This window comes from Patagioenas fasciata, chromosome 1 (genome assembly GCF_037038585.1).
Source record: "Patagioenas fasciata isolate bPatFas1 chromosome 1, bPatFas1.hap1, whole genome shotgun sequence".
NCBI classification, from domain to species: domain Eukaryota; kingdom Metazoa; phylum Chordata; class Aves; order Columbiformes; family Columbidae; genus Patagioenas; species Patagioenas fasciata.
Window position 1 is genome coordinate 182,595,236 of NC_092520.1, and position 14,973 is coordinate 182,610,208.

At 39.1% G+C, this 14,973-nt stretch overlaps 1 protein-coding gene across 1 annotated transcript in view; it reads right to left on the reverse strand.

Moving 5' to 3' along the window:
- Positions 1-269: 269 nt before the first annotated feature.
- Positions 270-14,973, reverse strand: part of ANO6 (anoctamin 6) — a 75,879-nt gene continuing 61,175 nt past the window's right edge. The window contains exons 14-20 of the mRNA XM_065836936.2: positions 14,363-14,532; positions 13,690-13,787; positions 12,492-12,622; positions 11,527-11,732; positions 6,126-6,325; positions 5,551-5,656; positions 270-4,605 (exon numbers count right to left, since the gene is read on the reverse strand). Of these exons, the coding sequence (XP_065693008.2) occupies positions 4,399-4,605; positions 5,551-5,656; positions 6,126-6,325; positions 11,527-11,732; positions 12,492-12,622; positions 13,690-13,787; positions 14,363-14,532 (1,118 nt within the window). The 3' untranslated portion in view covers positions 270-4,398. The remainder of the gene's footprint in view (positions 4,606-5,550; positions 5,657-6,125; positions 6,326-11,526; positions 11,733-12,491; positions 12,623-13,689; positions 13,788-14,362; positions 14,533-14,973) is intronic.

Consider the following 14,973-nt stretch of genomic DNA (forward strand, 5'->3'; position numbering starts at 1 on the left):
TCAGAGCAGAAGCAGAAAACTGATGGCTGGATGGCCTGGAGAGACAGAGAGAGTGGACCTCCTGGAGGTGAGAGCATCACAGACTGGATCCAGATGGAGAAATAAATTATGACTCTTTGAAACATAACATAGGGTTTATCATTACAAGAGTGAAAGGGTATAAAGACCTAAACTGTTTATTTCTATGAGAACATAATGGTCCTTGTCATCAACTTGGTGTTGAAAGGAATGACTCCCATCTAGAGGATGCAGAAAAAACAGGAGATAAATTTCAGTACTAGTAACAGTTTAATGGAAAAAGATTGAAGAAGAGGAGGAAAATGGAAATTAGACAGGAATGACATTCTAAGAATTTAAATGTGGCATTTGGCAGCAGCAGTATCGGTCATGGAAAAACAATGATAATCAACAGCAGATGTACTGTTATTTTAAAATAGACTTTATTTAATGATAATAAATATAAAGAAATCTTAATATTCAGAAACTAACAGCAAACATTCGTAGCAAAAATACAAAAAAATACATTCTTACATTCTGAATGTTAACAACATACAGAGTCTAAAACAGTGGTGACGGTCTGTAATTTATGGAGCTTGTTAAGGCAATGAAACGGTTACTGGTCCAAATTCACCCTGACTTCAACAGATCTGTACAAAGTAAGAGTCTGGCCTACATATCATGTGTAATAGAGGGCAAAACTGATTCATAGTTTAAAACAAATGTTAATTTTCCCTTCCATTAGATCTTTAACTATTATTAAAGTGACTTGTCCTAAAAAGAAAAAGTTACAAAAACTCATATGTTGGCAACTACCCCCTCAGCATTTTGTTCTGATGCCTCCGCAGAGCTCCCTGTGTACAAGCCAAGCACATTTCAGCAGTTGGAGGTAGAGGCTACAGAAATTGCACAGCTGAAATCGAACTATTAAAATGCAATTATTAGGCACACTGTTGGTTTTCTGCTTCTTTCTCTCTCATCAGAACTGTGCTGTGAATAACACTGTGCACACAGCAAACTAAACTGAATTCTTCTTGTAATGTCTCCTGAAATTAAATGTTACAGCTACATTAGCAAGGAGTGTGGCACTTCAGAAGCAAATCACTAGAGCAAAAAGTTGATGTTGACTGGGTGATGCTCACGCAGTACTCACAGCTCTCTTCAGCCTAACTCTGGTTTTAGTTCTCTGTACTAAGTGCCTGTCAGAGACCATTAAGTGCATGTCTAAAACCTGCCTTCTGGTTCAGCTTAAACGGAGAGGAATGCAGCCCATGTGCCCTAAAACCAGTCTGTGAAAGGAAGCACTGCCCAGAAAGTGGAGACGAGTGGGAGACTAATTTCAAAAGCACATTCTTGATCTGAACAGAAATGATAATGTAGAAACACACCCAAAGCTGATTAGGATTGTATGATGAGAGGATCCCAAGTCACAGATATATGTGCTTTCCTGATGTATCATTTTTTAAAAACATTATTTTAAAGGTAGGAATATAAACTCTACGGCATTGGAGGCCAACTCCTCCTTTAGGAAATGGTGTCGACTGATGTAAAAAGGGGTAAGTGAGAGAGGCCATAGCAACCAAACAAGGAGCAGAAGACCGGGCACTTCTGAAAATCGGCCTTAAGCTTTGCCACTGCTCAGAATGACCCCAGGCAAGGCACTCAATTCCTTTGTTTCCTGGTCTCTTTTCCTCACAAAGAGGGCAATAAATGCTTCCTTAAGACGAAATAATTGCCTGAAATGGTCGATTTCGTGCTGCATTTTTCCCCCTGGTCACAGGATGCTTGCTTGCCTGCCTCAGCCCTCCAACACCACCCCTGAAAGGGTATATAAAGCACACTGGTGCTCTGATCACTGATGGGGGATGAAAATGGCATCTCTCAGCTGGACATAACTGCAGATGGGGCACAGCCAGTTCAAAGGTAAAATCAAAAGCTCCAAATCTGAAAGGAGCCAACTGGCGTTTCTGACCAAACTCATTTCACAGAAGGAAGTCCCAAGTACTTAATTAAAATCGTTCCATGAATCTCTTTTTTTTGATAAAAATTTGTTTTAAACAGAAGTTTGGAATACTATGTGGTGACCGGACAGTAGGCACAAACTGAAACACAGTAGGTTCCCTCTAAACATCAAGGAGCGCATTTTCACTCTGAGAGGTGATCAACACTGGCACAGGTTGCTCAGGGAGGTTGTCAAGTCTCCATCCTTAAAGATACTCAAAAGCTGTCTGGACATGGTCCTGGGCAACTGGCTCTAGGTGGCCCTGTGTGAGCAGGGGGTTGGACCAGATGATCTTCAGAGGTGCCTTCCAACCTCAGTCATTCTGTAATCAGGGGGAAAGGTCAAGCCAGTATCGGGGGTGATATATTTTGGTAAGAAATTCTGTCTTCTTTGGAAACTTCTCTTGGTCCATCTGCCCAGTTTATATTTGCTTCCTGGTAAATGAAAGACTTGTCATGGTTCCAGCAAAACCAAAACAAATGGCAAATAATAGAATTCCCTGTGCAAAGAAGCACTGCTTCCATTGCTACTCTGGTTGACTGTCATTCATTTTTATGTGCTACCTTGTTTTCCTGTCTTAAGGTGGTGTCTACACAAAGTTTTCTAGGCATTATAATAAGTAAGCTTCAGCCCTTCAGTGTCAGAAATGCAAGTGGTTCTCTGGAAGTGTGAGTTTCTTTCTTTCAACTTTCCTTGTCTTTTGAACCAAGCTTTCCTCTCACATTCTTCCATGTGATCGTGCAAAGTCTTGCTGAGTGAAAGCTTGTGTATCAGGACTGCTGAAAGGACTCCCCTCATGTGCTGGTTTAAATGTTGTGGTTTCAAAGAATAGGCTTGAGGTACATGGCAGTCAGGATTCATAAGTTTTGCTACAAAATTCAGATATTTGATTCCTTCTGATTATTAATGGGATAAAATACATCTTATAAATGCTACTTAGTTTCTGCAAATGAACTTAACATATAAAAAGCTATATGAATAATCTGCTGAAAAATTCTATTACATTTAAGAAGAGTATAAAATTAAAAATGCTACAGTCATCACCTGGTTTACAGATTACAGGCATACTTTTGCTTTTTTAACAATACATTTTTTTTCAGAATTTGTAGAAATCAGTCCATTAAAACTGTTAAAAGAAAGCAAGTTAATAATCTGAAATATCACTGCTGCAGATACAAAGTGGAGCTCCACTTATATGCTTAATCTGTAATTCCCTAAATCCCAGTTTGCACTGGAGTCAAAATAGCCAAGCAGATCTGTAGCCTAATTTGAAGATGACTGATGGCTCTAGCACATGCATCCTCACTTCTACCATTGTTCCTAGTTATTTTAAGCTTCATAGCATGGTTAAGGCATATTAAATGGTTTATTCCAACTTCCAGTTTCAATAGATTCATGGTCTTGCCAGAGTTCACTTTATCACGCAATGTTGCATCACAACAGGTCCAGCTGCACATTCTTCCTGTGTCAAAATCTGTTGGGAAGTGCTCAGTGTCTTTGGTGTGGGAAAAATGCAGAAGACAGCCCTCCACAAATATTGATTTAGTACGTGGAAAGACTCCTGACACTCATTGCTGTTACAGGTAGAAGACCTTCAATGCTACGGTCATTCAGAGCAGAATGGGCACGTGAACTAATGAAAGTACATTGACTGGGGAAAGATAAAATACCTGAGTTTTCTACTCACTTGGAGTGTTATAAAGTCAGTTTGTAGGCATTGATTTCAAAGGCAATTCTCCTGTTTACACAGAGATTGATGAACAGGATGGGCTTACAGTCCTGCTGCTTCTTGTGATCCAAGTGCATGATTAATTGAAATATCTTGTTATCCATTTAAGTCTCAGTATGCATAGCTAATTCAGTGTAGCACACAACAGCGCTTAGTATGTCGATTCCAATGACTAAACAACGTGATTTTGAGTTGTATTTTCCATCTCTTTCCTTCATGTTTTGGCTTTTCTTCTTTGTTTTATAGTTAAAGTTTGTGTTAGCAAGTAATCAAAAATCCTTCAGAGGACATGATGGTATTCTTAAAACAAATCATTCTTGTTCTTAAGACTTAAGTCAAATGAGAGATCTAAATAAAGTGGAAGATGCCTAAATAAAGTGGAAAGCACTTTATGTATTTGAGAATTAATCTGCATTGTCGTAAAATGATAAATAATTTTCATCTTTACATGTTAAAAAATATGTCCTACTAAAACTGTTTAAGAAATTGGTAACTCTTCTCTGAGTTGCTGCGGTTGTGTTTGTCCAAGGGCAACAGGTAAATGAACAGTTAACAGTTGCAAGAAACAGTCTTTGGTAAAGGGAATTAATCCAAAGTGTTTGGTTAACCATTGGTGATATCTGGACAGGTATTAGTTGGCTAAATACTGTTATTCCATAGAAAAAAATACTTATTCATCTTTCAGTCGGAAAGTGCTCTCTACTCCTTTGATAATCTTGTCAGCTATTTTCCCCATGTTTTTCTTTACAACTTTGAGATCATTCTCGTGCAAGAGTTTCTGTGTTAGGTACTTCTCTCGTTTGACCTTGCTCTTGGTCTTCTGTGATACATCTGGAATTATGTATGAAATAATAAACTTCACAAAGTATATGACATGCTGGGGAAGGTGAAAAAGAAAAAAATGTTAGTCCAGTTGATCGTGACATCATTATTATTATTATTATTATTATTATTATTAAAATGTCACATTATCTTGTAAGACACTGAGCTGGTTCTGTACCAGTGTCTATCACAGTGGGACTGTATTTTGAAAAGCAGACAAGTAATGAATAGAATAATTGCCTGATAAACAAAAAGTTCTGATTTTCTAATCCTGTTTTTAACAAGAACTTCTCTGCCTGCTTTGCGGCAATCTTGATACCCAGTCCTCCTTCCCTGCATGGAAATATTGTGTACAGTTTTTAAAAAAATGGTTTGGGTTTGTCCAAATAACTGTGGAGCAATGGACTTTACTACAGGAGCTCTAATCTAACCAGTTGCATGTTTCTGATGACTTCAGGAGTCCCTGGATCAGGCCCAAAACACATTCTGTGATGTAAGAATACCTAATATTCCTCTCCCTTCATTTTGGACTGACTCTTATCTTTTGTGAGCCCAGATTGTACCTGCAGAGGAAGGAGCAATTGCCTTTTGATGCTCATCTAGAGACTCACCTCTTGCAGTGACTGTCTTTATATACTTCACTCTGCTAGTGCACGTGTATCATGTATTCATGAGGCAACACGCAAACTTTCTCTAAGTACATGTAAAAATATTTTGTGTGTAACTGTCCCTTCTATTTCTGATACTAAAAATCATTTTACAGTTCTTGGGAAAAGAAACTGGAAATGTGTGGAGCAATCCTTTGCTGATGTCGTGATTTCAGAGTCTTCTTTTTCTAATGCTGCTACACTTCATTTACATCTCCCAAGCTCTTGCCCATGCTGGCACACATGGCCAGCTCTGATACCTGTGCCTGGACAGAACATTTTGAGGGATTTTCTGCATGGAGGGGAGGGAAGAGAAGTTTAAATAAGCAATGCTCAAAGCCCTGTACACTTACCTCCATGACAATGATGAAAGCCAGCTTGGCTGCAATGACATGCCAGTAGTAGATGTTATGCTCGTATTGGTGCTGGTGACCAGGAGGGTAGCGGAAATCTCGGTATCTGAAAGCAAATCGGGGAAGTCAGAACCAGGCTGAGGCATCTCTGCAGTAAGGCACTGTGGCCAGATGATGGAGCAAGACATGTGCCTGCTTAATGCAGCCAGGAACCATTAGCTGCACGTAACTACAGCAAACTTCGTGTGTGCGTAATAAAACATATTTGGCTGAAATACACTGCCGCCCCCACTCCCCCCACTGAATTAATAATTTCTTATATAACTTTTAAAATGTTAAAGTGCTTTTTTTTTGAACACTACCAATTATGAGAAAAGCAAAATAAAGTAAGAATTTTCTGCGTAGCACAAACTTATGGGTGAATACTTCCACTCAGTTCTGCCATTCAAAATAGACTGGCTGTTATTGTGTTTTAACATTTCTTCCTGGGTATTTTTAACTGAATTGGGTGATTTAGATATTTAAAAATTATATTTATTTTTGTCATTGGAGAAGAATGGTTATTTGATACTTGCCTGCATGTCATTTGGTTCCCAAACAAAGGGGAAAATGGCTTGCTTGCATTCTTGAAGTCTGATATATTGAAGACAGAAAGTGTATTGTTTATATACCCTTTCATAGTGTGACTGCTGTGACTCCCATAAGGAGGGACTGAAAAGGACCAGTAATAAACCAGACGAGGAATCATGTCAGATGTAAAAGCAATGATCATAGCCTGCATTTCAGAAAAATAAGACAAAAAAGCAGAGTAGTGTTTAAGAAATAAGCCTTAACATACATGGCTTTGCCATATACTTGGTATCTTGAAAGTTACAGTATGAGCTAAAAATAGAAAATATGTGCTTTTCCAGTCAGTGCTTCCCCCAGCAAATGAGCACTTACTCACTCATGGGCATAAAACAATCTCTTTCTGGAATGTGCACTCTGTACAGTTTTAAAATTACACTCTGTTGGATGCCTTAAGAAAGTTATACTGCAACACACTTTTTTTTTTTTTTCCTCATGAGCATGCAGTGGAGGTCAACAGCAAAACTCATCTTAAAGTACTCTAACCTTCAGCAAATGTGCCTGCCATCAAGTGTACTTATAAGATGCTTAAAGAAATCCTGCCTGGTGAAACTTATGGAAACAGAAAAGTACTTCAGTAACAGAAAATTAAGTTTTACCAGGAAGCCTGAGGTTTAAGTAAAATAATTCAATAAGTTTTATATATATATAGCTAATCCATGTCTGACCCTAGAAACATCCCACTCTTTCCGAGGTGCCAGCCAGCCCAAATTAATCTTGGCAGTTGTTGGCTCATAAGTTCCAGTGCCAGTACATGTGGAAACTGCTCCTGATGCCAAGATAATTTTAATAGCAGCTGCATAGTGCTGTTTTACATGTGATGTGACCATTTGTTTTTATTTTGCTCCCAAGGGAGTCCCTGTCCTACTCAGTCTGCTAGAGACAAACTGGGTAGGAAATATGACGTGTGAGTTTGTTGTGGGAAGTCTTTTCTAAACTCAGGAATTACCCAAAACATCTTCTGGAGGGCAGATTAACTATATTTAATCCAATCTCCTCTTCTGCTATTGCACATTGAAAAGGCTTCTCTGTGAGGAAGACTTCCCACTGGCAAGATGTGCGGCAGACTGCCTGGAGAGAGGCTGTCTGTCCAGCTCATCATGGCAGGCATCTCTGGTGCCCAGCACCTGGGAGGGAGTGGTGAGCTCCACTCCAGAGCTGAAAGAGAAATCTTTTGTGCCACAACAGGGAAAAAAACCACTTGACAACATGGATGGAAAGAACCAGGGCAGAGACTTGGGGGAGAAAAGTGTGAGGTAGAGGTCTAATGGGGTCAGAGGGAGAGAGATGAAGGCAAAGATACATAAAAAGGGCAGGAAAAAGCTCTAGTGAAGGTGTGGGATAGAGGAAGGGGCAAAGTTAAGCAGTATTTGGTATCAGAGGAGCATAAGAACTGGTTAATATCTGTATTTTATTCCCCTTCATGCAGTCTGTATTTCCTTGTTCTCATGAGATGTGGTAAAAACTGTTCACCTTCATGCAGCATTCCCAGCAAGAGAACCTCAGCCTGAGGAGCTATTTTCAACAGCTGTCAAAAAAGCGAAGAGAGGAAAACGGATAAAAAAAACTGGGGACACCTCTTCTACATTCCTCAAACAGCACTTTGGTGGCAGTGCTAGCAAAAACAACCACTGTCCCTCCTGCCTCTGCCCTTGGCAGCCACTCATGTGTTCATACAGCAGATCAGATTATGGTGCTGATCTGGTGGGGAATCTGGGACGGAGCCACTCTCTGATCTGGTTCCTTGTGTATTTGTCAAAGTGCTGGTGGCAGCACAACACAAGAGTCAGCGACAAGGGGAAAATCCAGGGAAGGCAAAGGTGAAGAGCTGAAAAGTTCGCAAGACTCACCCCACCTCAAGTAGCATCACTGCCAAATGTTCAACACTGTCCTAATGTCTTACCATTTGAACTGGTTTATTTTGAAGTAACAGAAAAGCTAAACTCTAGTTAAGACAAAAGTTGCAGAATAAAGACTTAAGATTGAGACTGTGGTCCAAAATTGATATTTGTTTCTCCAAAATATTGTTACAATTGAATTTAGTTGAGAGAAAGTTAGTTTGGCTGATGAGAAAGAAAAGGGAGGTGTCCTAAGACTGAAATAAACTTGTTGAAAATTTTCAAGGATAAGATTGGGTTTTTTGTACTCTACTCTGGCTTAAATCAATTGTAGTTGGCATGCACTTTTGAAACCTGTTTTTAAGCATTACATGTCAGTGTGCAATGAAGTGAAAATTATGTGTTTTTTATATTTACACACAGAGTAGGTGTTTTTGGCTTACGAGAAATATATAGTACTGTGTCTTCCAGTTGCAGGGAGACAACCTCACACCTAAATTCCTATTTTTAACTGAAGTACAAGCACAGAAAGTTTCAGTTAAGTGTAATTTCTTTCTGTTTGTTAACTCATACAGTCAGACCCTAAATGAACTAATAGCAACTGAACAGTAAGGCAAAAAAAACCCTTCTCCCTTTGGACCAAAGAAGTTTGATGCTGATTCTTTGTATCATTTAGAAAGATGCTGGAATATGGTATTTACAGAACTTAATATTTGCTCCTACTGAATTTTTCTGCAAGGCCTCAGGTCTCTCATCATCCTTAATCTGAACCCTGTCTCACTCTCCTCCCTCTCTCAGAATGATCTCCAGATGTGCTCCAGAGAGCTGCAAGGACAGAAATATGAAATCTAATCCTACAGCATTGTCTCAAAGGAAAAAGGTTTTTTCTCCTGAGTGGTGGGCTGCATTTCAGAGTATTGCACTAGAGAACTACAAACAAATAGCACATTTTCTCCTTCCTGAGCTTTACTGCGCACAATTTTCCATTTGTACCATAACTAATTAAAATCAGTCTTCAAATCAACAACAGATGCTTTTGGTGTCATGCAATAGCAAGTCCAGTGCCTGAGCAGCAACTCTAGAAATGGATAGTTTTCTAAAAAGTTGCTTGCAAGTTACTAGCAGATGTTACAAAGGTAATGCATGAAGGAGAAGACATGCTACCCAAGTGTAATCAGCTGTAACAAGTCACGTAAAAGAGAATAAAGTTTCTGTGTACTAAGGAAACATCAAGGCAGGGATGGTAAAGACCAATGACCTATACTAGATCGTGGATGTCAAACAAGAAAAAAACAGACTTATAGAAAGAAAACTGCTTCTAGCATTTGCTCTAATACATGGCTTTATAACCACACTTCACTAGCAAGAAATACGGATCTCTTTGAGGTCCTTACAACACCTGCAGCACAGCCTTTTGAGCATGAGTTCCTGATGCTGTGCCCCTCATGTGATCATAGCCCCACCGGTGTCAGCGGCAAATGCACCATGTTCACACTGACATTAACTGTATCTAACATGTGAGACCTCCAAAGTGCGTGACTCTAAAATAAACCTGCCTGCAGTTAACAGTCACACGAGCACTGGCATTGAGTGCCTGTCAAGGAGGACAGAGAGTAATACCAAGCTGTAAATACACTTTTGCATATCGAGAACGGCACATTTTCAGTGATGCCTTGAGGGGTGTAGCACATAAGGAGGAATTTGGAGTGAAAAAAAGTGCAAAACTCAGATTAGCCTCAGGTGGACTGTGACTGAGTAGCACCTATTGCTGGGTCTTTTTTCTGCAGAAAGCAAGTCATGAATACATTCCTAACAGAAGCCTACACATGTCTGAGTCACCATAAGGTCACCAAAGCCACTTAAACTTCGCCCTGAATATCATAAAGGCTATGACTAAGGTACTCGTAACAATTTTTCTTTGATAGTGGTATTACAAGATCCAGCTGGACTGACTAGGAAAGTCAGCATATCCAACAGCATTATGTATTTGTTTTCTTTCCAGGACATCTGAAACTTTTTTTGCCTTTAATTTTGTAAGTTTTCTAGCAGCATAGTTTGAAAGAGGATATCGATGCACCAATAAAGTTGCCTCAACTTCTAGCTATGCTAGGTGAAGCTATGCTTCATCTGGGAATTTGCATTATCTGCTAGGATTTGCATCATCTGCTGGGACAGTTATCACTAACAACTTTTTTGGCACAAGCACTAAAACAGAAGAGTCCAAAACTATCTCTGGTGTCACCTGAGATATCTAAAAATCTGAACATGTGTTATCAAAGTTGCATCACTTTTGTTTTAAATTTTAACAGCAGATTTACTAGAAGGCCTTGAATGTTCCACATGCCTATGGAACAGCTGGATTTGTGTTTGGCTTGCCTCAGCAGAGCAGTGTGAAACAGCTGGAACATATGCTTGAGCTTGGTGTCTGTCTCTCAGGTTCTCTTGTAAATTTTCCATCCTCAAGTTCTCCTCTTCTTCCATCATTTCTCTGTGCTTATTTCTCTGTGCCAATTTCTCTGCTTTTATGTTCTCCTGAGTCTCCTCTCTACATTCTAGCTATGTTTGCCATACCTTTTGAATTTCTATAGTGTGAAATAAAGTTCTGAAGAAGAATAAGGGCAATTTTGTGAGGATCTTGAATACCTGAAAATACATCTGATAGCTGAGGCTGAAATATAATATTTACCTAATCATGGAAATCCACTCTGGATCTAATAATCAAATAATTCACAGTAGAAAACTCCAGTGGGTTGTTTTTCTCCCCACAACACAGTCTATGTATAAGATCTTGATGTATTAACAGTATGGGAAATTTGAAAGATCTGAATTTCATTATTAGGAGTATATTTGTCAGGAAAAAAAAAAATCTACATATTTTAAAGAAATCCTTTAAAAATTAATTTTAACTCCAACTGAAAAATACATTAATTTCAAAATTCTCAGAAAATTAATTCTGATCTCAAAAGGTAAGTGCTGCAATTTTGAGTATACACTGTATTTTTAAGTACACAAGAAATAAGCCGAATTTCTGTTTTAAGTGCAAAATTGCTTAAAGCCAAATACAAATATGAAGTCATTGAGCAGAAGAATTGTAACAAGTAGAAACAACAACCAATTATAACTTAGCTAAACTGCAACTTAATTTTTTTCAAAATTCATGCATTCAAATGTAGACCATCTGAAAACATATCTGTATCATGTGCAATAATTTTGGGAAAGAGGTGCTATAGTCTTCATACATAACAGATTTTCCTGAAGACTCCAGCAACTCTAAATAAAATTTGTTTTCTTTAGATACAATGTTTTAGACAGTAGCCATATTCTGCTTCTAAAACATCTGAAAAGTAACTGAGAATCTAATTCAGAGAGGCCTCAGTCTTAAGGGACTGATACTTGTAATTCATTTAGGATCCTTCAAGTGCTACCTTGCCACATGTGACATCCCCACATCTGGATGCAACACCCGCAGTGAAGGCATTTTACGTTTTACAGTTGTTGGCCAAGTACTTACATTGGTGACCACGGCCAGAATGGCTATGCCTTGCATGATGGGCTGCCAGGCGCCAATGTCTTGTGCCTTCTGTGGAACCATGCGCCGGAACTGGGTTGTTAGTTTCCAGGCATCCAACCGGATTTCCAACATGTTGTTAATCAGAGCCAGAAGAGGAGCCAAGGGGAACGATGCCACAAAAAGAGTGACAAAGCCAAACTGTATAACTGTCAAAGGAAGAGGTTACATCTATTGACAAAGATTTCACTTACTCAAGATAAGCATATGTGAGCACGTATGCTTTATATACTCCAAATGTGGGAGATGGTGACAAGACAGAGTAGCTGGGTTCCTAGAGAATCTTACGTATGAGGAAGTAGAAGCACAACAGTACTGGAAAAACCTGCTAGGTGGCGAGGACAGAAAAATGTTACAAGTCACAACACACCAAGAGCAACTGTTCTATGTACTTAAACATCCATTTCTTTCTTATATCTTCATCCTGAAGACTTAGAAATCTCATGACTATCTGTCTCAGTGCTGTGCTGGAAAGCCTGAATCATTTTATTGGTGCCTGAGTGCTGTGACAAGTATGCTAGCAATGCTGTGGCAGAACACATGGGAGACCTGCCAGCTCCCAAGAGACCAGTGACAGGTCCTGGTGACCGCACACCTCATCAGAGCAGCATGGCACAGGGCTCTGCTGCACAACACGGAGCATGGCAGCAGGCTGCCTTCTGGGCGCATTTCTCAGAGAATGGGCAAAGAAGCAGCACGTGCTGTTTCCTACTTATAAATGAGATTGAGGCATAGCTGCTTAATATAATAAAAGCTTGCAGAACTCTCTATAATGTCTCATCAAAACTTGTCTTGGGAAACATTCATGTCTCCTCTGCCTATAGACTTATTAAGCACTGCTTGTATGAAGATTTTCTTTGGAATGTGTTTGTACCCAGGAGCGATAGTGAATCTGAACTGTCACTTACCCATTTCAAGATACTCATAAAACAGTCCAAGTTTTCCAACAGGCTGCAGGTGGTAGTCCTGTTCCCAGCGTGGAACAACTTTTTCTGATCTAGCAGCTGCACAGTATCTTCCAATTAGATTCTTAACCCAACTATCAGCCAGGGAGAAAAAGACCACTAACATTGGTAAAATAACCTAAAAAGTTTGGTAAATGGAAAAAATTGACATTTGTGCTGTTACAGCTTTGAACAGAGGCTTTTAGTTATTCTTGAATTACTGAAAAACTCCTTCAAAAGTGAGCATAATCTTCTATTGCTTTACCCTGAGAGCAGTTATTTACAGTTATATCTCCAAGGATGGAGACTCCACAACCTCTCTGGGCAACCTGTGCCAGTGTTTGGTCACCCTCACAGTGAAAAGGTGTTTTCTTATGTTCAGAAGGAACTCTCTGTGTTTCAGTTTGTGCCCATCACCTCTGGTCCTGTCACTGGGCATCAGTCACTGATATTAATTTGTCTCCCTCTACTTTACTCTTGCCCTTCAGGTGTTTGTCAGGCATTGGAACAGGCTGCCCAGGGAAGTGGCTGGGTCACCATTCCTGGAGGTGTTTAAAAGATGTATAGATGTGCTTAGGAAAATGGTTTAGTGGTGGACTTGGCAGTGTCAGGTTTACAGGTACACTTAATGATCTCACAGGTCTTTTCCAACATAACTGATTCTGTGATTCTATTCTATAATTCTATGACCTTCCAGAAATCTACCCCACTGAAAAAGAATGTATAGGCAGTATGAATGTCAAATATGACTGTAAACCTAAATGAGTTAAATTAATGACTTACACACAACTTTAAAAGCCCAATGTATGACATATAACAAATAATTCCACTCAATACTAAGCAACAGTATCTAGTATAATATTTTCAGAGCTTTTGTTGCTTCAGTTTGAAGTATCCAGCCTGAAACACATTGAGTATGATTTGCAGAGGAAGAAAGCATTTCTGATTAGAACTAAAACCAACCAGAATGACACAGACAGGAGCTCAGGTTACCAGACTGAAAATACCCAAATTGTATAAAAAAGGCACCAAAAGACTAGTCTTATTCTTTTAGAACACAATGCACTCCTATCAAATTCAGTGACCAAATGCCTGAATGCATCAAGCAAAAGCAGTATCTTTCAAATATGAAAGAGCACTTTACTTAATAGTTTGAACTTACGGAAGAAGCACTTCTTGAATGTTGTTCCAGATTGCTTTACCTCCTACTATGATGGCAAGCTGAGTTGTGAGTTCAAGGAGGCATCCACCTGGATCACACTGAAGGTTGGGAGAGACATGAAAGATTTTTGAAGCTGGGGAACTTTTCAAGCATGAATGATGCATTTAAAATAATGCATTCCAGGTTTGTTATGATAACTTTCTTAAAGCAACACAAAAAGACTATTTGGGCAAAGATTTTCAGTAAGGTATGCAAAAACCATTTCCAGGCCACACATTGTTACATGTGCTAGGCTGACAGGACACTAGAGAAAGAGTGAAATACCAGGTGAAGTCATGCAGCTTTGCACTGTCCTGGCACCAGATGCAGGTCACCTAGCAGAACAGGAATGCTTCCACTGATGTTCTCCCCTTCCCCTCTGTGCTGATTCACAGGTTGTTTGACCATGGGAAAATATCCTTGTCTGGGTACACATAATACATTTCTAAGCCCAGCTGGTCTCATTTCATATTATTTTATGCCAGGGGTTACTAAGGAGGTGGTTGGCTTCAGAGACAGTCACTTTTTGAACTTTCATGTTAAACATGTACAGCTATGTTATACACTCCTAACTGCATCAGAACACCTGGACTAATGGCTCCTCCTATTTAAAAACACTATAATTCATTCTTACCTCTTCATTGCGATACTTTCCTAGCCAATAAACTGGATTTCCAGGGTGACCTACAAATTTACCCTTAAAGAAGGCTATGTAGAAGCATGAAGAATAGTAGTTGACAAACTGGAACAAGAACATCTTTGTGGTCAGACTGTTTTCATAATCAGTCTGTGTCCTTGGAAGCTCTGCAATTAAAAATAAAAAAAATACTAAAAGAGACAACCTACATATAACCTACAAGCTGCTTTAGAGCCTCAGCTGGAAAAGTATGTGTATGCCTTGTATTCCTTAATATGACTGAGAGTATTATAAACCAGATTGTACATAATCCCCATGTCTACTGTAATCGGTATGCTAATTCTAAAACTTTATGGGTTGCAAAAAGGAAATAATTTGTTGCCTGACAATAAAGAAAAAAAGAAAGCAAAAATTCCGATAACTAAGGGAAAAAGGCACTCAAATCCAGCACACTCAGGAAAGATGCAAATGTAACACTTTGAACTGATGAAACAATATTAAATTAAACTATATTAAAACACTGCACTACTTCACACATTTAAAGTAAAATAGCTACTTTAATGTTGATGGCCTGGATATAAAGAATAATAATATTTGTGACTGTTTAT